Genomic DNA, 24,706 nt, shown 5'->3' with positions numbered 1-24,706 from the left:
GGAGGACACAGAGGCATATGATTTTTTTTCACATTACCTGTCTCAAGCGCTACTATCTAGAGATTTAGTGACCGTTTTACAAAAACAACTTTTTTAAATCATATTTGCTCCAGTCTTGTCTACTGCTGCTTTAATATTTTTAAGCCACTTAAGGTGAAAATTTGCTTTTCTCCACAAATTGTAGTGGAATAACTTCAACAGAAATACTATACATTAAGCCACATAAGGTATGATAAAAGAGTGTAAACTCAGTGCAACAGTCACACAGGATGTTCCTGTAGGAATGCTATGATTCACCGTTGTGGGATCCTCAACACTGCCGAGTGTGTGTTTAGTTCCTGTGAGCGCGCGCACACTTCTTTGCAGGTGAGCCCACGAGACACACCCAATGTACAACTTGTACTGAACAGGTCACAACTCTCCCCTCAGCACTGTCTCCTTCCACCCGCTGGCGTCACGCACATTTGACTCAGTCGGTGTTTACGCAAGACTTCTAAGAAACATGAACAAAATGAAGGTTTTCATAATTATTCCTCCAGGTGTGTCTGAGTCAATGGCACTATTAACCCTTACGGTATCTAGGCAGGTCAACTAAATAAAAACCTCGTACTGTATTGTCTTAATCACTCTTTATTTTTCTTTTCTTTTAAACAATATTTTTATTGAATTTTACATACAGACATATATACATATATACACATACAGACAGACAATATTAATAATTCAATTATACAATGAAATGTTTAGTCAGAATTTCAAAGAAAGAGAGACATGACATTTCATGTATTTTACTTATCTAACAATTAAAACAAATACAACAAAAGATAAGACAAAATAAATAAATACCTTAAAGAAGAAGAACAAAAAAAACAACAACAACAACACACAACAATTCCATTAATCACTCTTTATTCATGTTTTCATAGAATAACGTTAGGCATAACTAACGCTATTAGCATTCTGATGTGTGTTAAATATGTTAGCAAGCTAGGCAGTATAACGTTAGTTAGGCTACTATCGTGTTTTATCGTGTTTTATATACCTAATTAAAGCTATACATATTTGGCATATCATTCTGTTTCCGTGTAGAATATTTTAGCTAGCATAGGTATAACGTAATATATTCTTTATCACTCTTTTATTAATGTTTTCATTTCACTACTGTTAGGCCTTATTAACGTTATTAGCATAGCATTCTGTTGTGTGTAAAATATGTTAGCTAGTTAGCTAATATAAACTCAGAAAAAAAAGTTAGGAAACTTGTGTTTGGTGGATTATTTCTCTGTTGTTACAATGCTAATGGTCATTGTATTTTACATCGTTGGAAAGCCTGTTTATTTACCTTTACAATGATGTCCAACTTGTAAGGATCATGCATTTGTGGGATGAGCAGCACAGCTGATTATGTGGGTAGCGCCCAAGAAAAATTTGCCAAAATGCTTTGACAATGGTAAACAGTGTATTCTCCTACTATGCTGATTGTTGAACCGATGGAGTAACAGCTTTTGGTGGGGGCAGTGTCATGGTGTGGGGCGACATCTCCCTCACTGGCAAAACAAGGCTTGTCATCATTGAAGGCCATCTCAATGCAGTGAGATATCGGGATGAGATTCTGCAGCCAGTGGCGATCCCATATCTCCACAATCTGGCACCTAACTTCATCCTCCAAGATGACAACGCTCGCCCCCCAGAGCCAGGGTTATCACAGACTACCTCCACAATGTGGGAGTAGAGAGAATGGAACGGCCTGCCAAGAGGTCCAGACCTCAACCCAATTCAACACTTGTAGGATCAGCTTGGGCGTGCTGTACGTGTTAGAGTGACCGACACAACCAGCTGGCTGACCTGCAACCAATACTGGTTGAGGAATGGAACGCCATCCCACAGCAACGTGTGACCAGGTTGGTGACCAGCATGAGGAGGAGGTGCCAGGCTGTTGTGGCTGCGTATGGATCTTCAACCGCTACTGAGGCTCCTGACGGTGTATTAAATTAATAAAGTGTAAAATAGCCAATATGTCTTGTTTGTTCCTTGTTACTGATAGAGAGTTCAATCATCCAATCCACCAAACAACTCAAAACAAGAGTCAATACCAACAGGAGAATACACAACAGAGGAATAATCCACCAAACACAAGTTTACAAACTTTTTTTCCGAGTTTAGTTAGGCTACTACTTTTATGTTTTCAGGCGGCTAGTTATTCTCCTATGCAACCCCCACTGACTACATAAACACTTTGAATTGTCCTTATCACCCTTTGTGACATGTTTGTTATCATATTATATACCTACATAAAGCTATAAATAGTTGGCATGTCATTCTGTTTCCGTGTAAAATGCAGAGTTTTCTGCCGTGTTTTCATCATTATTCTCTTATGCAACACTCTGTCTGAAAATGTTTCACTTTTAACCCTGAAATGTCCCGGGTGTCCTCATGGCTGTCCTCCGCTGTGGCAGATTAATGGTGGGAAAAGGGAGACGCCATTATACGTTAGGCACTGAATGAGCTCACTGATCCAAAAAGTGCAGTTTTTGTCATGTAAATGTGAGGAGAGGAGTGGGCACAGCCCGGACTCAGTCTGAAGTGAGCTGAGGGAGCTGAGAGTGAGACTTTCCCTCTGTATCCAAAAACTTACACAATTCTTCTTTTTTACACTTAAAGGATTATTTTGGGTTCCCAGCAGCCTCTGTGTGTCGACCGTCTTTTCTGCTAATGAGGTCCACTTCACCATGACAGCATCTTGTTCACAGTAAGTGACGTCTGAAGTTAGAATTAGCATGTATGCAAAGGACTGATAAATGCTAAATATGCTACAGCTGTGATACCCGGTGGTCCTTACTATAGTACTACATAATACATAGTACATAATACTATAGTGAGTATACTATACTATATGTGTTTTAATGGAGTTTCAGGGGGTCAATGAACAATCTAATTTCACTTTCGCTATACATTAAATAACGTTTCTCCTGAATGTAGACAATAAGTGTATAGTTGAATAAAAATATTTCTAAATATTTATAGTATAATGATAATAAATAACCTTAAATCTTTTAAACCGGGTTATTTGGTACAGTAAGGAGGTAAATGAAAGAGGTTACTGTGGTCTCATATATGCTTACTTGGGATTCTTTACACACACTGATGTCCCAGATTGTAAAAGACGTTATTTCAACAGAGAGTTCATAGGTTGCTATATGGTTGAGGTGGAAAATATAACTTTCAATATGTCATTTAATATGTTGACATTGGATCCACATTCAATAAGTCTCATGTTATTATTAAATGAGGACTGGGAAACAGACACTTTAGGGTTGTGTGGGCCGAATCAGTGTTGATTCAGTGTCAGTCATGATTGAAATTAAATTATGTTCAACATTAAACATAACAGGCGCTTTCAATTTGGTTTCAATGTCAGGCATCAATGTCTAAATTCAATGTATCCTCATCCTCATGTAACGGTTTGTTATGTATGATATCTTATGAAAAGTTATTATTAATTTTTCCTCGCACTCGCACTGCAAAATGTCCAGCAATTCGGGCGACCAGTGCGTCTGCCCAAGCCCCTGCAGAGCAGAAAATATTAGGAAAATATTGTGGTTTGGGTTAAATAACTTATGTTTATTACATACAATAAGTATGTTTATTATTTAATTTACGTACCTGGCATTAGTTAAACGTAAGTTACTCAACGAATGTAAGTTAAAATAAGTCAACATTGACCTTTGGTTTCACAGGTTTCACACGGAACAACGGACTCCGGGGTGAAAATCCTGTGTTTATACTATACTATACTTTTACTGTCACTTAACATCCTTAGCGGCAGCCCTGCATGTCCTGGCTCACAATTTCGTGGGTTATATACGAATTACAGTGCTTTACTTTTCGTAGGTATAAGTACGAACAGTGAATGAGAACGGTCTGCAATATTTCTGCCTAACAGTAACTTACAGTTGATTCAATCCTATCTGGGTATGAACTCCTGCTTTAGGATGCATTTTATAGGATAATAAAGAACAGGAGATTTTATTCTCTAATCCACATTTACAATAGACATAACATATAATATATGCCACTTCCCAAATTGCTCACATTAACTGCTGGGAGTCACTAACACTGAAAGCTCAAATCGAGCCTGAAAAGTGCTTGCACTCAGGGAACCTTCGCACAAATTAAAAGTGAATACAGTAGGTGGGACACTCCCTTCCAGCTCCTACTCCAACATGTGAGAGGGCTGTTTAGAGTGGCAAAGTGCCAGAGTGTCAGCCAAGGAAGCCAGAGAGTTGTCTCCGCAGAGGTTTTGTTCCCCTCGAGAGAAGTTAGCCATTGTATAGAACCAGATCTGGTTGCTAGGAGCCTGACTGTGTATGTCCCCCGTTCAGATTGTGGTATGTACTTTGAAGAGGAAAAGGCTTTTAACTCCTTGAATCCCAGATTTGTGTCACAGGTTCACCATGGGTACTGATCTGAGTCTGTGTGAGTCCAGTTATAAGTGATAGAGTGTAGTGCAGAGACAGTGATCGAGAATAACCTTTAACACCTGCTGTGTGGTCTGTTGGAGACGAGAGGAAAGAGCTTTCTAGAGAAATAAACAATACCGATCGCTCTGACACTAGCCCTATCTGGAACGCCTACTACTCCCTTCAACAATGCAACACAAAGTCATTTATCAAACTATTAAAAAAAATAGATAAAGGTTACAGTTATAGGAAAAGCCTTGATTAAAAGCAGTGGAAAACCTCAGTGTCTGAAAAGTGAAGCCAATGCTGAAGTGCCTTAAACTTGCATTCTTTCTAATATCCAGCAGGGGGCGAAAAGAAGTCTGATTGTACAGAAGTCTATGAGAAAATGAGCCTACTTCTCTCTTGATTTATTACCTCAGTAAAGATTGTAAACATGAGTTTATGGTCTCAATCACTAGTTTCAAGTCTTCTCATCATGTTTATAGCTTATTTGTAATTTGTAAATTGTACATTTTTATTATTTTATTCTAACGTTTTTATCTATTCTTTTATCTATTCTTTTGTTTTTATCCATTCTTTTGTTATTATATTGTACTGTTTGTCTCGCACCAAAAATGCCAAAGAAAATTCCTAGTGTATACCTCTTACACCTGGCAATAAACACCATTCTGATTCTGATTCTGATTCTGATTCTGATTCTTCAATACAGCATGATGTTCAGTTAGTAAATGATGGTCCCATTTAGAGTCAAATAGACCATAAAGCAGGGGATGCTTTAGGGCGGGGCTACCTTGTGATTGACAGGTCGCTATTACAGCGCTGTTTTCAGTTTCTTTAAAAGTTAATTGTAACATTGTGGATGCCTAAATGTGTCCTATTCAGTGTTCGGTTGTACTTAGGTCCACCCTCTCGTGTCACTTCTGGTTCCAAAAAACCAAGATGGCGACGGCCAAAATTCCAAACTCAAGGCTTCAAAACAACAGTCCACAAACTAATGGGTGACGTCACGGTGACTACGTCCACTTCTTATATTCAATCTATGATTAATAGAGGTGATTACCTAGGAAACAATGTGAAAACAAATTAAAATCTGTCTGATCATTTATGTGAATCCTGACCTAAACTACTGTCGAGAGATTCCTGGTCCAGTGGAAGAATTCAAATGTGAGTGTTAAAGGAATGTAGGGATGTAAAAGGTAGTAGTTTGTTCAGTAATTAAAAGACCAAAAACATAACACGTTGCCCCAGGGGTTCAGTGTGTAAATTAGTTTGTGCTAATTTGATTAAATGCAACTTTGTTAAGGAATACATACTATGTGAGCACAATATAAATGTAAATAAGAAAGAGTGGTAATAAGGAGTTATTTGGTGCAATAATTACAACTTTTGTTTTTTCAGAACATTTTGTATCATCCACAGGTTTATATAGGCAATGCAGTTAACCAAGTTATTAACAGGTCTGATACCACTAGTGGGTGATGAAGAAATGTACATCTGTGTATCATCTGCATAACTATGAGTATCAGGAAGGCCAGAATACCTTAGTAGTATACTCATACTGTGGATGGATCCATGTGGAGGTTTCACAAAAGCAGTTATCAATGCCAGAGGGAAACCGCAAATGATTCACCACCTAAACTCTGTTGAGACAAATATGGTTAAGAAGAAAGAATGCTGGTGTAGGACTTAATTTGTGTCGTTTCTCATGCTATACATTTTTATGTGTGTAATCACACCAACCAAATATTTACACTGACAGTTTGGGAATTATTTTAGGGATTCATTATATTTCTCAGGGCCAATTATGAGGTACTTGTAGTTGGTACTTTATGAGGTACTTGTACTTTACTTGAGTATTTTCCATTTAATGCTACTTTATATCTTTATATATTTTTATCTTTTAACTTAAGTTACAAGTTACTCTCCAGATTCAGATTAAGAATTCAAAATTGAATCAACAAATAAATAATGATATAATTATATCAAGAAGACTTTATTGATCCCTGGGGGGAAAATTCACAAGCTACCCAGCGGAATAGAAAGTGATATATACAAGATATATATAGTTAAAGGTTCTTTCTACAGGCCCTCTATAGCTCACCTGGTACAGCGGGCGTCTCATGTACCAAGGCTGAGTCCTTACCGCAGCGGCCCAGGGTTCAAATTCGACATGTGGCCCTTTGCTGCATGTCAACACCTCTCTCTCTCCCCCTTTCATTACTATCTTTATACAATCTCACTCTCACTATCAATAAAGGCGTTGAAAAAGCCCCAAAAACTTTAAAGGTTCTCTATACAATATTCAGACCACTAATATAGCAGCAAATAACTATTTGCTATGTAAAGATATAGATGAGTAATGTCTCCCTGAGCAGAAAATGAAATCGCTCTCCCTCTGTGTGTGTTGTAATCCGAGCTTCTCCGTGCATTGTTAATGTAGCTTGCTAGCTCACGCCGCTCTGCACTGCGGTCATACAGCGGTTGCAGCTGATAACGCCGTCCCGACTAACGGCGCTGTTGCAGAAACCTAGCACCCACCCTCCAGTTAATGTCATGTTAACACTGTTAGCTCTGTCAGAACTGTTGCCGTTGATTCCACTGTTAGCGTTGTTAGCACCGTTAGCTACGAGCTGCCGGCTCAGCTGTCGCCATGTTGAGAGCTGTGTGGAGGCAAAAGAAATGCTCCCAATCTCACATTTAGCCCCTTTAAATTACAAGTAGCCAGTTGGAATATTAATGCAATGTACACATTAATACATCAATAATTATAATACAATATACATTATTATAAAATGGGCTTTTCTAAAAAAAACGAGTACTTTTATTTTTGATGCTTTGATATTAATACTTTTGTACTTTTACTTAAGTACTTAAGTTTACTTACCTACTTGTAACAGAGTATTTTTACACTGGGGTATCACTACTTTTATTTAAGTAAAATATCTGAGTACCTCTGCTGCCTACCTCATCCAAACCTTAACCATAGTGGTTGTTATGACCAATGTAGTGTTTTCTGTCATTCTTTGTTTCAGGAAGCTCTTGATCAGCTAACTTCTCCTGTCCAATCAGTGGCACCCGATCAGAAACGGTTTCATTTGTAACGGCCATAAGGGTCATTTTGGAAGGTATGATGGAAGATGTACGGTTGGGTTGTAAGGCAATGAAAAATTACCTGTTTTGTTGTAAAGGATGGAGGATATTTAAACCTGTGGAGTTGTGGGTTGGTCTCCACCATCTAGTTCACTCTAGCTTTGTAAGCTCCTTTTGTAAAAGGCTGTAGAAACACAATTAAACGCAGTGAGCACTAGGATTGAGTGTCAGGGTCAGTGTGCCACGCTGGTCCCTCTGCTCAAGGAATTACCAAACTGGTACTTCACATCTTCTACAAAGCAAAGGAAGTTGCATTAACTCTGAGAAAAGATATGTGGCAATCATAATGTTCACATCAAATATTTGATGAGAAGAAAATGTGCCCGTTAGTATGAGCACTCGATTGTGTAAACACAAGAGTCACAAAGCCGTTTCCCATAGCCTGCGGGCAGTGTTCTGCTCCGTGTGCCACTCCCAAGAGCCTGGGAGCAGGCCATGGAAGGAGGGGCCTGCCTTCCCTGCTCTCAAGCCCACACAGGTGAACTCGTGTTGGGGTGGAATGCAGCAGGGAGGGGGCCTTGTCACACGGAGGTGTGGCGCTTTTAACTTCTAATAAGGGTGGGGAAGAGGTAGAGATGCAGGAAGGGAGTTAACCCTCTCCGTCACAGCTACTCACCTGGATAGGGAAGGTAGAGTGTGTGTGTGTGTGTGTGTGTGTGTGTGTGTGTGTGTGTGTGTGTGTGTGTGTGTGTGTGTGCGCAGAAGCTAAAGGGATCAAGTCACAGCACACTCAGTCATATTCACTCATTCGCTCTGAGTCTCACTGTCTCTCATATCTCTCTCCCACACACCTTTAAAACTCCTGCACACACGCAGAGACATACACACACACACTCGACTCAGCTGAGATTAAGGACAAATAAGTCAATATTTGACCAGACCGGACTGTACTGGAAGGAAGAAACAAAAGACAGAAAAGAAAAGCTGCAAGTCTATCCGACTTTTCTTTTTGTAGGTTTTGAACTTAAACGAGGATTTGGAGAAGACGTTTTTTCCTTTCTATAGGTGGATACAAACTTTTCCAACTCTTGGGTCAAACTAAGCAAGCAAAAGATTTTCTTATTTATTGTTGGACTTTTGGACTCGGTCTGGGCGAGAGCGCAGTAAAAGGTTTGTTTGATCAGTAATCTCTTTGTATCCAGTCATACATTTCCTCATGGCTCCATTGTTTTCAATGCCCTTCACCTTAAATGTGTTCTACTCTGTGCTGCTTTGCAAAATGTACTGTTGCTTATTCTGCTGTTCACATTTGCGTGACTTTTGAGCAAGGTGAGCGGTTACAAAGCGTGCGTTATGTAACTTTTATATCTCGGCATGTGTTTTAGAGTTGCAAGACTGAGCTCTGGGCAGATTTGGTTTTCGCTTCGTGCTTATTTTCTCTTTTTTTATTATTATTTTCCTCCATGGTTGACCGTATCAAAGCACAGACTATAATGCATCACAGGTGAAAGAAACAGGGACCAGAACAAACAGTAGAGAAACAGCTTGCGGTCGTCTACTGATTTTGACATATTAAGCTCGGCTGTATTAGTTCGCTTTGTGTTATTTATGTTTCTTAAGTGGAACGTAGTAATAGCTTCAAAGGATGGATTTTCCAGGTGTGTGTAGTCGTGATTTAGCTTCCTGTCAAAGGCAGGTCCCCGAGCACGACCCCTACACCTGTTACTAAAGACCCCCACCCCTTATGGATGATGTCATGGCGGGGGTCAGCCCCACACCCAGTGGTGGTATGTTCACCTGGCAGGCATCTTGTTGTCTGTAGAGACAACTACGGCTTTGAACTCAGGAAGAATGTCCCCTCTTTTTGTGCACCACCAAAGCAAAAACAACATGAATGACTCAGTTCTATTTTCTGTCTCTTGGAAACTGTAATTAGTGTCTCCCAGTTTATTGTCAGTGTCATAAACGCCTGCGTGTCTGTGATTTTGTCTGAGAAGGAGGAAAAATACAAAGTGCTTTTTCTCTACTCGGCTCGTATTCCGTGACTGGTGGTCAAGTTTGGAGGATAGTCGCTGGTCTGTTCTGTTTTTTTCTCTTGACCCATCTCAGTCAGTGATTTATGTGACACCGCACACACACACACACACACACACACACACACACACACACACAACCCTGTAGGCAGCTTCACAGCGAGGTGCTAAGGTGCCTTTCCCATGTGTTGTCAGACTATGTTTTTAACTCGCACAGGCCATTCTCTCGCGGAGAAATTCCTCCTCGGAGTTGTAAATCTTCAGAGCACAAATCATCATTTTTTTGTGGCAGCACATTATTCAGTTATCTGCCCACTGAGACAATTACTGAGACATTTCATGCCACATAGTGCCCTTTGTTCACTCTCCACCTCCTGTCTTTAGTGGAGATCTTTTTTTTTTGCAGCTTTCCTGTCTATCAGATTGTTCTCTAGCCAAGATTCCAGCATAAAATGATAAAGTGGTTTTATTGTGGCGAGTCTACACGCAGCATGCTGCCCGGTATAGTTCCAGGTCCCACCCTGTGTCGGTCCCTTCCTGTCGTTATTTTTTTTATCACATTCTATCATGCCTCAACATGCTCTTTATAGTTCGTCTCTATCTGAAATGAGCTATAGCAGATGATTCACCAATTTAAAATGTATGAAAGGCATTACTTAGCCACCTATATCCAGGTATAAAGAGCATGGTCTTATTATAATTTTAGAATAGGAGAATAGAACCCCACCCGACAAATAGCCAATGGGATTTTTCCATTCAGTTTTGGATTATTGCAGAAAATAAACTGTGGCAAGCACAAGTTTATGATACTTACACATTTTGTTCCGTAAAATAATCTTCACAAATGAACACCACTTTTTATGATTTTTGAAGTGTGAATGCATCGCCAGAAGTAAAAAGCTAACGTTACACCACGGTTGCATGAGCGCGAGGATACACAACGAGGCTGTAAAGGAGGATGAGTCGGCGTGATGACGTTTAGTAGTCTCATTTAGCCTCTTGTTAGCAACCGCCCTTTTTAAGACATATTAAGGCTTCAAAATTCACAACTGGGGTATTTATTGATGTATTTTATGTCAATACATTCAAATCTCTTCAGCTTGTGTTAACCACAGACCTTATTTCAGGCATCTCACTAAAAACCTATGCAAAAAAAAACATTGACTTCCAGACGAGGGCAGAAATGCTAAAATGCTAACTCATTCCCGGGTTTTAGGACTCATTCCTGGAGCACTCTATGCAGGACCACAATCAAAATTGCTTGATTTCCTTTGACAAAAGTTGTTTCAAAGAAATCTGTCGACAGCGTTTTTCGGCGGACATTTCCATTTATCTCCATTGTATTGGGGTGTAGGCAGAAATCTCAGAGATAGATATCTCACACGTCACACTGCTAGAGCTGAGTTAGAATTACATGTGTAATTTGGGTGAACAGATCCTTTAAAATTGTATTTATGCCTATACTCAGGTATAAAAAGAATGTTTATGTATTTTTGAGTTATTATTGAAGAGGACAAATGTTTAAAACAGGCTGTTTGTAGTGTTATTTTCTGAAAGTACAGAGTGTCTTTCTGTTTTCACAAACTGAGGTGAAGGTAAGGGGAGTGTCTGGGCCTGTTCACTTTCTCCGAGGCTTGACTGAGGGAAAGTACAGGTGGTTCAAGTTACACCATAGTCTGCAGAGATATCACCAGAGGAGAAAAGTCTGTCTCTCTGTAACAGTGGATTGTAGCTGTATAGTGTTCATGTGCATATATGAATGTATTTGTTTGTGTTTGTGTTGCAGGAGGGAGATGGGGAGATGGACGCTACATCTCTCAGTGGGGCTCGGGCTTCTAGCCGTCCTGTTGACCTGTTGTTATGCTGAAGGTGAGGAAGCCCCGAGTCATAATTTAATTTCACTACAAGTCATTTATGGACCTACGTTATTTTGTATGCAAGTAGTAGCCTAAATAGGATAGTTGGCGATCAATCAATTACCATATTTTTAGTTTTAGAGACTTGTCATCAATGTCAAGAGGGTAGTTGACAGTAAGTGAATCAATAATTATTTGTTTAAGTCATTTATCAGAGAAAGTTCCTGACAGTTTCTGTTTCAAGACTCTGAAATGCAGGGATTTTCAGATTTTGTTCAATTAAAAATTGAACATTTCTCTATTTTTCACTGTTGATCGGAAGAAACAAGCAATTTGAAAACTTCGACTTGGCCCTGGGGAGATTGTTAATCGATGTTTTCACGAATTTCATTGGTCATTATATTGACTAAATGATTAATTGATGAATCATAAATATAATATACTAATATGATATCATATAAAACATATTCCTTAATAATTATAATAATAGTTAGATGCAGCCCTAAACTTAAAGAGGACCTATTATGCTCATTTTCAGGTTCATACTTGTATTTTGGGTTTCTACTAGAACAAGTTTACATGCTTTAATGTTCAAAAAACGCTTTACTTTTCTCCTACCAACTGTCCCTCTGTCTGATCCGCTCTGTTTGAGCTCCTGCCCACTGGCCCACTGTTGTGATTGGTTAACCGAACTAAACTCTTCAGCCTCCGCTCCAGCTCCGCTCTAACTAGCTTTGTTTGAGGGCGTGCCAAACTAGCCGCTAGGCAGGTGTTATGCAAATGTCTTACTTGGTGACATCATCACGTTACAGAAGAAAAAGCAGGACTTCACGCGAGGAAGGTTTCAGGTAGTTCAGGAGCGGTGTTTCTGTGGGGGGGAGTTTGTAACTTTGCAGACCTTTTACATGCACAAAAACACTATATAACACACTGAAGTAAAGGGAAAACACACAAAAGCATAATAGGTCCTCTTTAATAAAGCTCAGTTAAACCACTATTTTAGACCGATGTGTGTATGGCATACAGTATAATATTACTGATGGCTACAGTGTATACATTATATGTTCTGTATTTATGAAAGATCAGGGCCTTTTTATATCTTTATGTTATCTACCTGTTTGTTTACTACTGTATCGCTGTTAGGAAGCTGTTGCTTTCAGCATTGGTTTCGTTTGGAACACAGTCAGGAGAAAATCAGATCTGTTTAGTGTTACTGAAGGTATTCTAGCTATGCTTCATGGGTTTGATTCTCACTTTGTTGCCTCTTTGTGACTCTGACTCTTCCTGGCACCTCCAACCCCCCACCCTCCCTCCCTACAGTGAACTACTGCTTCGCTTCCAAGGCCGGGACCTGTTCAGAATGCCTGCAGTCTGGGATACACTGTGCGTACTGCTCTGATGAGGTGAGAGCACAAAACAGCAGGAGTACAAAAGAACTGGATTCAGATCTGTCAGTCCTGAGACAAATCATTATGGCTGTGGCATTCCTCAGGAAGCCCCAAAGGGGACATGATTCAAACACATTTTTTTAATACAGTTATCTCAAGATCACAAGTTAATTGTGTTGTTATCTCAAGATAACGAGATAATTATCTCGTTATTATGAGAAAACAAAAAGTTGTTTTTCTTTTATTACTTATAATGTCAAATCAGCCGACGGTAAATGCATTCAAATGACCCAGATCGAGCTGACAGTGATGGACTTGGTGAAGTTGGCGGGATGATACACATGCGACTACGTTCGGTTTTCAAAATAAGCTGTTAACAAGGGTGGTTCTACAGGATTTACTAATCAAACTTCCTGTTTGCTCAGAATTTTAATGGCCCTCGCTGTGACCTGCACCAGAATATAATTGCCCATGACTGCGCAGCTGTAATCATAGAAGAAAGCAATATGAAGATAGAAAGAGTAAGTCCTCACCACTCTCATTCCTCTTCCAGTCAACCATTCTTTTTTTTAGATAAAAAAAAGTCGGAAATTGTAACTTTCTCTCTGTTTTCAGCAACAACAAATCGATACGACGCTTAAGCGGTTTCAAGTGTCTCCACAGCAGATTAGCATGAGCTTTCTGCCAGGAGAGAAGAAGTCGGTGGAAGTGGAAGTGTTTGCTCCAGAAAAAGGTCCTCTGGACCTTTATATACTTATGGACTTCTCCAACTCCATGGCTGACGATTTGGAAAACTTGAAGAGCATGGGATCTAGGCTGGGTGAGCGTGTTTGTATTGGAAACGTGTTGTGACGACTGTTGAGTAAGCTGTCGCAGTAATACTGATGGTGAAGTGAATGTATTCCTGTAGCTAAGTTGGTTAAGGAACTGTCAGATGACTACACCATTGGGTTTGGAAAGTTTGTGGATAAAGTGATCGAGCCCCAGACGGACATGAGGCCCGAAAAGTAAGTGAAGAAATGTAACATGATCACATCGGAGAAAGTTAAGCACATACATAATGGTAGTTTAATCGAAATGTACATGCCATTTCCTCTTTCTTTTCTTTTTTGTCCATCCTCCTTCCACCTTCTCAGACTTAAACAGCCGTGGACCAACAGCGACCCTCCGTTCTCTTTCCAAAACGTCATCCCACTGACCGACAACTTGACTTCCTTCAGCAGTAAGCTCCAGCTGGAGAGAATATCTGGCAACCTGGATGCTCCTGAAGGAGGTTTTGATGCCATATTGCAGGCTACAGTTTGTGGGGTTAGTAAGAATACTAAATACAAAGCAGATGTTGCTCTGCCTAAATTTGGGTGTCAAAATTACAAATTACAAATGAAATATGTAATTATAATTACGGCTGTCAATGTTAACAAAAAAACGTTTTAAAGCCACTAATTTCGTTAGCGCATGCACGCAATCGATCTTTCGGAGGTTGTAGCGGTCTCAGTTTGAAAGGTAGAGTGAAGATACTGGCATCATATGAAACTAGAAAAACCTAAAGAATCCATTGGTGCCATACTAGCTTGTCGCAAAGGAAGTTAAATAACGCTCCAAGTTTGCGCTAAATTTTGGCGAGGAAAAACTGTCATGGCCATTTTCAAAGGGGTCCCCTTGACCTCTGACCTCCAGATATGTGAATGAAAATGGGTTCTATGGGTACCCACAAGTCTCCCCTTTACAGACATGCCCACTTTATGATAATCACATGCAGTTTGGGGCAAGTCATAGTCAAGTCAGCACACTGACACACTGACAGCTGTTGTTGCCTGTTGGGCTGCAGTTTACCATGTTATGATTTGATCATATTTTTAAGCTAAATGCAGTACCTGTGAGGGTTTCTGGACAATATCTGTAACTGTTTTGTGTTGTTAATTGATTTCTAATAATAAATATATGCATACTGTACATTTGCATAAAGCAATCACATTTGCCCACTCCCATGTCAATAAGAGTATTAAATACATAATTATTATAAGCAATAAACGCACCTTTGCTCAATGGTTTTGTTGCTACAGCCTTACTTAGTCTGGTAGAGCTTATGGCGGCCAATGTTAGCTAATATGAACTAACTTGGGTATAAATTGCTGGGTAACAACATTAGTGAGTCAGTTCACTGACTTTATGATTCTTCTCTACTTGGGCTACTGTTACTGTAGCAACTTGAGGAAGTAAAACTAAAAGCCACTGAGAGGCTGAGGTCGGGCCTGGTCAGCTTGGGTCCGACACGCTACCAAAATGATTCACTGAGAAGACACCAACCATCACAAACCATCACAAACCTAAATAACATTTCCACAAACGTCAATCCTTTCTGAATGTTTCAGCATGTTACAGGTAAACATTTCAGTGTTGATTTTTATCATTCATTCATATCATTTATCATGATGTGTTCAAATATAATCTTGTAAAATGTCGTTTTTGGCGAGAGACTTGAATAGAAAGTTGTTTGAAGGAGATGTTTTCACAGCAATATGAAAACGTTTTTTACTGTGGTATCGAATTGGTATTGAGAATCGTGGAATTTCACTGGTATTTGTTTATCGACTACTACATTTCTTGTATCGTGACATCCCTATTTTCTAAAAGCCACCGTTTCTTCTGCTCCCATTTGATTGGTATTCTTCATCTAGGATATCGGCTGGCGCAACCACAGCACGCATCTCCTGGTGTTCTCCACCGAGTCAGCCTTCCACTACGAGCATGACGGCGCTAACGTGCTGTCAGGCATCCTAAAGCGCAACGATGAGCGTTGCCACCTAGACGCAGCAGGCAAATACACAGAGGATATAACCCAGGACTACCCTTCAATACCCACACTGGTCCGTCTGATGGGCAAACACAACATCATTCCCATCTTTGCTGTCACCGACCACTCCTACACGTACTACGAGGTTGGTGGGTTTTAGTTATTCAGCTTTCACTGAAGTTCCTGAAACATGATGTCAAGTTTTAGGTCATGGATTTATTTTTTGTATTGTGTGCGCTTGTCTGTGTAGAAACTCCAAGAGTACTTCCCCATCGCTGAAGTCGGTCTGCTGCAAAGGGACTCAGCCAATATCGTGGGACTCATGGGGACTGCCTTCACTGTAAAACGTCACCACTTCTATGTGTTTTTCGTGGCTTTTTTTCAGTTGATGGCACTCTGTAGACAAGTTTGCTGATGTTCTAATATGTCCTTACAGAATATCAATACTAATACGAGAATCCGTGCAGAGGAAAAACCCAAGGCTTTCAAGACAGAGTTCTCTACCACCAATGGAATTACACAAGACGGGGTCTTTGATTTCAAGCCTGGAAAAATAGTAAGACAAAAAAACAACTGATTAAACACACAGACACACATGGATTGTATGTTGAAGACCAACTGTTGTTGTTTTTAAGCTGATAGTCCTTACTTAGGTTGATATGTTGTGCTGAAAACCAATATATTAGTTATTGTTCTATTTTTATTGGCAACAGTGGGATTTGAAGAATACACTTCACTCCCTATCTCTGGCCATTATGGATTCAAAGGGGATAATGGGAGACAATAAATGAATAACTAAATAAGTTAAAAAAGGAGGCTAATTCACTCATGAGTTTTACAAAACATGAGGCAGTTAAAGTGAAAAAATCTGTTTCGCTGTAAAATGGTGCTTGGTTTTAGCTCAACTGTTTTCTACATGGCGGCCGGATCACAACCTTTTTTAATTTTACAGCTAAACAGTACACTACAAGATACATCCCATATACTTTAACATTGTGTGTGTGTGTGTGTGTGTGTGTGTGTGTGTGTGTGTGTGTGTGTGTGTGCGTGTGTTTGTGTTTTTTCCAGGGCAAGTTCCACATGGACCTCACAGCCCAGCGAATGATCGACGGGAAGCCTGTGTGTCAGATGGATCCGGATGAAAAAGAGGGCACAATGAGAGTCAAACCTACAACCTTCAACGCTGCCGTCAAAATCAAGGCCTCGGTTCTGTGTCCAACCTGCAAGTGTGAGAAGGTAGACGCACAGACTAACACTGAAGCGCACAAAAAAAGTCCAGATGAAGTAGCTCACTCACACTTCTTTACAGTAGATTCATCCCAGTGTCTCTTCTTATCTGTCCTCCAGAATCCCCAACCTAAAGCACCCAGGTGCAGTGGCAACGGAGACCTGGTGTGTGGGAAGTGTCAGTGCTATGATGACTGGTGAGACTTTAATTATTAATTCTTTTAAAGAATTTACTATATTTTCACCTGGGTTATGGACTGTTTGAGGCTTCTGTGTTCTATAAGATCTTTTGTTTTTCTCCTTCAGGTTGGGTAACTTCTGTAACTGCTCAGAAAGTGATTCAGCTAAGGACAGCAGACAGTGTTTTGGTGAAGGCATGAAGGAAGCTTGTTCAGGCCGCGGAGACTGCCTGGCGTGTGGAATCTGCGTGTGCTACGAACCGGAAAAGTTTGAAGGAAACCACTGCCAGTACGACAAGACCCAGTGTCAAAGATATGGAGGCTTCCTCTGCAACGGTACGACGGTTTGGGGTTGTTGAATTATGTGTATGGTGTCACTATCACCGCCTCTGTGAATGTTGAGCACCCTATATTCTGTTTAATTCTGTATTTTAAAGTCTCTTTGCATAACTTCAAGGGCATAGGATCAGTTTAGTATGACTTGTTTCTGCTGCCCACAAGTGGCGGAAAACAACCACAAATAGTTATGCAGGTTTAAATCGATTTTCACTGATTTTATGTTCCTGCTAATGAAAAAGTTGCAAGCTAAATTTACAGTGAAGGATTCTTCTGTGACAGCTCATTCCTTTTTTTTCCTAAATATTTTTAAACTAATCACCTAGTGACACATTATAGTAATTTGACAAGCAGTATGAGTTTATCAATCAGTGTCAAGTTCAAGAACTGGTCAAATTTTTTTTTTTTTATTGTGAAGCATCATTTTAAAAAATAACAAAACATGGTATTGCCATCCTTCTTTTACATTTAAACAAACATAGTGTCAAAAGACACAAGAAAATCACTTCAAAAAATGCAATAAAAAAATAATAAACTATATTTGAAGATAAATGAATGGAAATAGTAACAACAATAATAATAAATATGCTAATTTAAAAAATTAAAAATAATAACAAAAATAACACAAATAAAGTTTTAATCATGCTGCATTTGTCTTATTTATCTTTTCAATATCCTATGAGTAATTTATGGTTCGACAACTTAATGCCAAAAGACACAAGAAGAACACTTAAAAAAAGAAAAGAAAAGAAATAAGAAATAATAGCTAATATCTGAAAATTTATTAATATATGAAAATAATAAAAACAACAACAATAATATGTTAATTAAAAACATAATAATAATATTAATAATAACAACAAAAACAATTCAAGTAAAGTTTTAATCATTTAATCGTATTTTTCTTTTCAGTATTCTATTAGTAGTTTATGGTTAGAAACCCTCCCCCCCCCCCCACACACACACACACACACACACACAAACACACAAACTTATCATGGGAAAACACAGTTACATCTTATTCTTTCTCCTCTTATCAGACCGTGGCTCTTGTGTTATGGGTGGATGTGTGTGTGCTGAGGGCTGGGAGGGCAATGCCTGTGAGTGTCCCAAGAGCACCCAGACCTGTCTGGACAGCAAGGGCGTGAGTAGAGCCAACAATTATTTGTGTTTGTTGATGGAGTTATCGTGTCACCTTGCATGTCAGTAGGTGCCTGACCGTGTTTTTATCTGCACCAGGGTGTCTGCAACGGGCAAGGTAAATGTGTATGCGGCCGATGCGAGTGTTCGGACTCTGGAATCGGAAAGACTTCAACCTGTGAGCCAAATTTCCAGGTGTGTGGATATATAAATATTTATGTTTATAACTCCATTTATATCAGCTCCAATGCAATTTCTAGTCGTGTTTTTGCTTTTTCAACTACACTCAGTCCTGCCTGATCTTCTTTTGATTTGTGTGTGCATGTGTGTCCTGTGTAGGCCCAGGCGGGAGTGTGCGAGGGAACGAAGAGTTGCGTTCAGTGTCAGGCCTGGAAGACAGGAGAGAAGAAAGACAAAAAGGAGTGTGACAAGTGCCCCTTCAAAATTGTCTTGGTGGATGAATTCGAAGAATGTAAGTAAAATGACTGTGATTTGCGTCTTATAGAATATTTAATTATCCAGATACACTCATAATGATGATGCCACTATGACACTATAGCAGTAATGCCTACAAATACTTAATAATAGCTCATATACACCGATCAGCCATAACATTATGACCACCTGCCTAATATTGAGTAGGTCCCTCTTTTGCCGCCAAAACAGCCCTGACCCCATGGAGGCATGGACTCCACCAGACCTCTGAAGGTCTGCTGTGGTATCTGGCACCAAGCCGTCAGTAACAGATCCTTTAAGTCCTGTAAATTGCGAGGTGGGGCCTCCGTGGATCGGACTTGTTCGTCCAGCACATCCCACAGATGCTCCATTGGATTGAGATCTGGAGAATTTGGAGGCCAAGTCAACACCTCCAACTCGTTGCCATTCACATGATGTAAAAAAGAAAACGTGATGCATCAGATCGGGCCACCTTCTTCCATCGCTCCGTGGTCCAGTTCTGATGCTCACGTGCCCATTGTAGGCGCTTTTGGCGGTGGACACGGGTTAGCACGGGGCACCCTGATCGGTCTGTGGCTAGGCAGCCCCATACGCAACAAACTGCTCCTCACTGTGTGTTCTGACACCTTTCTATCGGAACCAGCATTAACTTTTTCAGCAGTTTGAGCTCCAGTAGCTCTTCTATTGGATCAGACAACACGGGCCAGCCTTCACTCCCCACGTGCATCAATGAGCCTTGGGTCTGACTCTGTCACCGGTTCACCGGTTTTCCATCCTTGGACCACTTTTGGTAGGTCCTGACCACTGCAGACCGGGAACATCCCACAAGAGCTGCAGTTCTGGAGATGCTCTGACCCAGTCGTCTAGCCAGCACTATTTGGCCCTTGTCAAAGTCGCTCACATCCTTACGCTGGCCCATTTTTTCTGCTTCCAACACAGCAACTTCAAGGACAAAATGTTCGCTTGCTGTCTAATATATCCCATCCACTGCCAGGTGCCATGGTAATGAGATAATCCATGTTATTCATTTCACCTGTCAGTAGTCATAATGTTATGGCTGATCAGTGTATGTGTCTACGTATGTGTTTTCAGCGGACAAGGTGCTTGGTTCATGCGATTTCCGTGACGAGGATGACGACTGTACGTACTACTACAGAGTTGAGAAACCGAAAGATTCCTCAGTTTCAGACTATGAGGTCCAGGTGCTTGAAAAGAAAGGTGAGCTGCAGGTTGGATATTTACTGTATGACATGTGCTCTCATTTCAGCAACTGATGTATCGTTTCTTAAAACATTTTCCTGTTGTCATTGTGTGCTTTTGAAGGTGTTTTCTCTGAATTGAGCTGAAGTGCTCAAAGTAGATACAATATGTAATATACGGCTTTAAATGCCTTTTATTCTCCATCAACTTCTTACTATGAGTCTTACATGGACACACAATTTTCTGCCAAAGTTGGAACAGTTTTGGTTATTTCAAATGTCGGTTTTGTCTGTGCTCTCGTCACTGGTTTGAAGTGGGCCAAACTCAGTTGTTTGCTAGTGTTGCCAGACCACTGTCAATCAAATCAGATCAAGCCACACCCAAACAGTCGTGATGAAGAGTAGCAAAGTTTTTGAGTGTTAAACTCTTAATAAATATGTAACGATGGATGTTTTCTTTCTGATCTTTAACTTTGAATGTGGCACATGTAGGCATTACTATTTAAAGATATAGAGAAATATTTAACAGGTGAAACCACGTTTTCAGGGGCTGTAAAGCTTCAGTAGGCAACAATTTTTTGGCATCACTTTGGCAATTCCATAATAACCTTTCAGCATATTGTAATTCAAGAGTTCTGAGAGAAAACTAGACTTCTGCACCTCCTCTTGGCTCTGTTTTCAGGCTTTAGAACATCTAGCCCTTGACAGGAGACTTTGACCAATCACAGGTCATTTCACAGAGAGAGAGCGTTCCTATTGGCTGTGCTCCGGTCATGTGAGCGGTGCTTGGCATTCATAAACATTCTCATTTTACAGCTAAACCGTGCACTACAAGATGTTTCTGAAAACATTTGAGGAGAGAAATGGACATTACAGTAACAGAATATTGATTCATATTTGATCATCGCTGCCTAGTTTGAGCGTTTGATCGGAGTCAGAGTTTCGCAAGCGGTGATTGACAGCTGCTTTAGAGACTCCTTAGCTCTGATTGGTTGGTCTGTCTCATGCACTAATGTTAGGATATAGTGACCGTTTTATAAAAATATATTTTTATCATATTTTCTCAAAGTTAACGACTGCAGCTTTAAGAAATGAAAAAAACAACAACAACGTATCTCTGCAGGACAAAGGTGCGAGCACCATAGACAAAATTCCATTCACCTCCATTGTATTGGTGGTGGAGGATAGATATCTTTAAATCAAAACGATATGCATGGCTAGACACCACTGGGCTTAAATAGTGGGCTGGAACTGTCTGAAAGCACCTAACTGGAAACTAGCACAATGACTTTATAACAGGAGTGATGTGAGCCTGCGGCGCTGAGTTTCTAACTTGATCTACTTTTCGTGATGAACCTTCAGAATGTCCCCCTGCCAGCCTCCTGTGGTTGCTCCCGCTCCTCTTGTTCCTCTTGCTACTGCTGGCACTCCTGCTGCTCTGCTGCTGGAAATACTGCAGCTGTTGCAAAACCTGCTGCCAGGTATAAACACCACACCATTTACACCGATAGATGATGAATATCTCTAAGCCGCAACGGAAGTAATGCTTTCTGTCTTCTCTCGACACAGAGCTATCTTGCCCTGCTGCCCTGCTGTAGGAAAGGTAAGACTTTTTGTTATATGACAGTGTTGTTCTAAATGCTTTATCCTCCCACCTAGGATTACGTTGAATCTGAGTCACCCCTATGTTGCATTCTCTCCAGGTCGCATGGTTGGCTTCAAGGAAGATGAATATACACTACGCCAGTCTCTGCTCGCCTCAGACCATCTGGACACACCAATGGTGAGGACCGGTCCGCCCAAAGGAACCGACGTGGTCCGCTGGAAGGTCACCGATAACATACACCGACCACCTAATCACCCCGCGGCTCTGATAAAGCCCAACCCTAAAGAGATCAGTGAGTGATCAAATGTTTCAGCAACAATAAACTGACCTACTGCATGTGAAGCTAAAGAAGTCAGGGGCAAGGCTCATGCTGGATTTAAAGATTAAATGATACAAATCTATCTCTGTTTGTTTTCTTTTTACCGTCCTTCTTCCCCCTTGTAGTCCAGTACCCAATCTCCCTCCGGCTAAACAGGTTGTTCTCTGAGAACCTGTCTCGCCCCGAATCCAGAGACGCCGAACAGCTCCGTAAGGAAGTGGCCGATAACGTGAGTGTGTTTTTGTTTATCCGTTGTGCACATGAGTGTATGAATGATGACTGTATCACTGAGTACTGTGTTTGTTCTTCCATCCAGCTAAATGAGGTGTATAAGCAGATTCCCGGCGCCCAGAAGGTGCAAAAAACCTCATTCAGGTAAGATGTGTGAAACTTATGTGAATGTCCAGTCAGTGTTGATGGTAAATGTAGTCGATTGAAGCAATAAATTCCTCAGTGCGTGCTATATTGACTTAGAAAGCTGAGTTCTTCTGCTCACGGAGTCGTGCCTACAAGCTCAAGGATACATTGTCCTCAGCTAATGCAGCGGCCTCTCTCTGCTGCATTTCTTCGGCTGTATACTCTGGCGCGAATAATTAAGCTGAATATCCGAGACAGCTAAAACACTGTGAAATGTATGCAGAGTGTAAGGGCAGGCTTCATCCTGTCCTCTCTGCTCGGTGTGTGTGCCTTGGTCAAACTGACACACTGATAGCAGCACAAATCAGCCACTCTGCACACAGCAGAGGAGACAGACAGCGATGTAACAACCCGTTCTTATTCATCATATACGGCTGCTTTGTATCTGACAGAGCTAAAGGGGGACTTTTGCCTCTGTATCAGACGCCGAGGGGCGTGACAAAGCGTCGGTATTTGACAACCTGATGGGCTGCACATGCTGCACAATGTTAATGGCTGGGGGTTACACCCAAACCTGGGGCCGAAAGTCTGTTTGCAGATGCACAGAAGAGTCCTGAACACAGCAAAATGAGAAGAAAATTGAAAATCCAGGCAGAGGGCAGGGTCTCTGTAGATACAAACACCACCACACACTTGTAGTGGAGCATAAGGGATGATTGTGAGGGATTCCTGCATATTATACCTTAAACTGTTTTTGGACTGCATGCAGCTGTTATTGTATTGTTGTTCATATTCTTGTAATCAAAAGAAAAATGGAAATTAAATGTTGGTTCTCTCACTCATTAATCCCTGTTTGTCCTTGCAGAATGCAGAAAAATGCCGGAAAAAGGTAACTTCCTGATTGATACATAACAATACAATACAACACCAAATGTTATTGTCTTTTGAAGGACCAGTATGTCATGCATGTTTAAGTTCTCTGCCCTTTCCGTGCTCTTCAGGCAGGACTACACCATCATGGACACCGTTCTAACTGCTCCCCGCAGCAGCTACCCTGATATCGTCAAACTCACTGAGAAAAACGTCCAGTCTGGAAACGTGCATGATCTCAAAGTGGTGCCTGGCTACTACACCGTGGCCACAGACAGAGGTGATTGTTAGCTACTTGTGTGTGTGAATCAATTTCTGATCTCTAACTGAACAGCTGGCATTATCAATCTCACCATAAATGTTGTCGTCTCATCTGCTCTTCCTCTGCAGAGGCTGCCGGAGCCGTAGAGTTCCATGAAGGTGTGGAGTCAGTAGATGTTCATGTGCCGCTCTTCACCAAGGAGGAAGATGATGACAAGAAGCAGCTGCTAGTGGAGGCCATGGACGTGCCACTGGGCATCGCTGAGATTGGGAAACGTTTGGTCAACATCACCATCTACAAAGAGCATGGTGAGAAACCTCATCAGAGCTCCTGTGACTTGAACGAATGAGAATGTGTATAATCTTCACTATGGATTACTATAATGGATTCTCCACTCCCTTTTCCCTAGCCACCAGTGTCTTCTCGTTCCTCCAGCCGGCCTACACCTACAGTAGGGAGGACGGAATGGCCAACATCCCTATCAGCAGAGAGATCATAGAAAATGGACGCACACAGGTCACCTACCGCACACGGGACCTCACAGCCAAGGATAAGAAGGTGAGCTGATGGCTATGTACAGATGCACTGCCCTACATTTAGCCTGGTATCCTTATACCTACACAAACATTTGGAATTGCTACCTATAGTTGATGTGGATTATGTTCACACTTGTTAAAGGGCGGGTCCATTATTTTTTTATGTTATTTTTTAAGTTTTTATATCATTCTGTAGCTTCCCAGTGGTGTTTCTTATGTATTTAAATCTGAACATTTGAATTTTGCTCAAAGTACGTATGTTTTAGCATCTAAATACTTCTAAATACTTTTTTCCCACATGACCTGACTAGGTTTCTAGTTTTCTGCATGATAGGTTTCTTCATGATGACGCAGCTACATATACAGCATATATACATCCTTATAGTCAGTGTATTACATACAGTAACTCAGATGACGGACGGCATGCTCCCAGTTTGGAGAAGCAGACAGGAGTACCGGCACGGAAACTAAGCGAGTACTGCTGTGGACGGCACGTTAGTTCGGATCCTAAAGTCACACAATAACACAAACCAACAAACCGATCAATGCAGCGCTAGACTAGCAACTCCCGTGTTCTGCGAGGTAAAATAACGGT

The 24,706-nt window shown here is 40.8% G+C and overlaps 1 protein-coding gene across 5 annotated transcripts in view; it reads left to right on the top strand.

Moving 5' to 3' along the window:
- Positions 1 to 2,585: 2,585 nt before the first annotated feature.
- The window catches only part of itgb4 (integrin, beta 4), a 40,576-nt gene continuing 18,455 nt past the window's right edge, over positions 2,586 to 24,706 (top strand). For 3 of the 5 annotated variants that reach the window (XM_074619142.1, XM_074619143.1, XM_074619139.1), the window contains exons 1-26: positions 2,586 to 2,749; positions 11,373 to 11,455; positions 12,763 to 12,845; positions 13,256 to 13,351; positions 13,446 to 13,650; positions 13,741 to 13,837; positions 13,967 to 14,138; positions 15,509 to 15,769; positions 15,875 to 15,964; positions 16,061 to 16,180; positions 16,693 to 16,860; positions 16,972 to 17,048; positions 17,158 to 17,366; positions 18,407 to 18,510; positions 18,606 to 18,701; positions 18,846 to 18,978; positions 20,055 to 20,180; positions 21,524 to 21,642; positions 21,731 to 21,764; positions 21,865 to 22,059; positions 22,212 to 22,315; positions 22,403 to 22,461; positions 23,309 to 23,332; positions 23,445 to 23,593; positions 23,704 to 23,883; positions 23,985 to 24,133. In XM_074619142.1, the coding sequence (XP_074475243.1) occupies positions 2,730 to 2,749; positions 11,373 to 11,455; positions 12,763 to 12,845; positions 13,256 to 13,351; positions 13,446 to 13,650; positions 13,741 to 13,837; positions 13,967 to 14,138; positions 15,509 to 15,769; positions 15,875 to 15,964; positions 16,061 to 16,180; positions 16,693 to 16,860; positions 16,972 to 17,048; positions 17,158 to 17,366; positions 18,407 to 18,510; positions 18,606 to 18,701; positions 18,846 to 18,978; positions 20,055 to 20,180; positions 21,524 to 21,642; positions 21,731 to 21,764; positions 21,865 to 22,059; positions 22,212 to 22,315; positions 22,403 to 22,461; positions 23,309 to 23,332; positions 23,445 to 23,593; positions 23,704 to 23,883; positions 23,985 to 24,133 (3,153 nt within the window). In that variant the 5' untranslated portion in view covers positions 2,586 to 2,729. Of the gene's footprint in view, positions 2,750 to 4,267; positions 4,389 to 8,264; positions 8,724 to 11,372; positions 11,456 to 12,762; positions 12,846 to 13,255; positions 13,352 to 13,445; positions 13,651 to 13,740; positions 13,838 to 13,966; positions 14,139 to 15,508; positions 15,770 to 15,874; positions 15,965 to 16,060; positions 16,181 to 16,692; positions 16,861 to 16,971; positions 17,049 to 17,157; positions 17,367 to 18,406; positions 18,511 to 18,605; positions 18,702 to 18,845; positions 18,979 to 20,054; positions 20,181 to 21,523; positions 21,643 to 21,730; positions 21,765 to 21,864; positions 22,060 to 22,211; positions 22,316 to 22,402; positions 22,462 to 23,308; positions 23,333 to 23,444; positions 23,594 to 23,703; positions 23,884 to 23,984; positions 24,134 to 24,706 lie in introns of those variants that run through there. The other 2 variants (XM_074619141.1, XM_074619140.1) reach the window with 2 other exon arrangements.

The sequence above is a fragment of the Sebastes fasciatus genome, chromosome 20 (assembly GCF_043250625.1).
Source record: "Sebastes fasciatus isolate fSebFas1 chromosome 20, fSebFas1.pri, whole genome shotgun sequence".
Classification (NCBI taxonomy): Eukaryota; Metazoa; Chordata; class Actinopteri; order Perciformes; family Sebastidae; genus Sebastes; species Sebastes fasciatus.
This window is presented reverse-complemented; position numbering and strand designations above follow the sequence as displayed.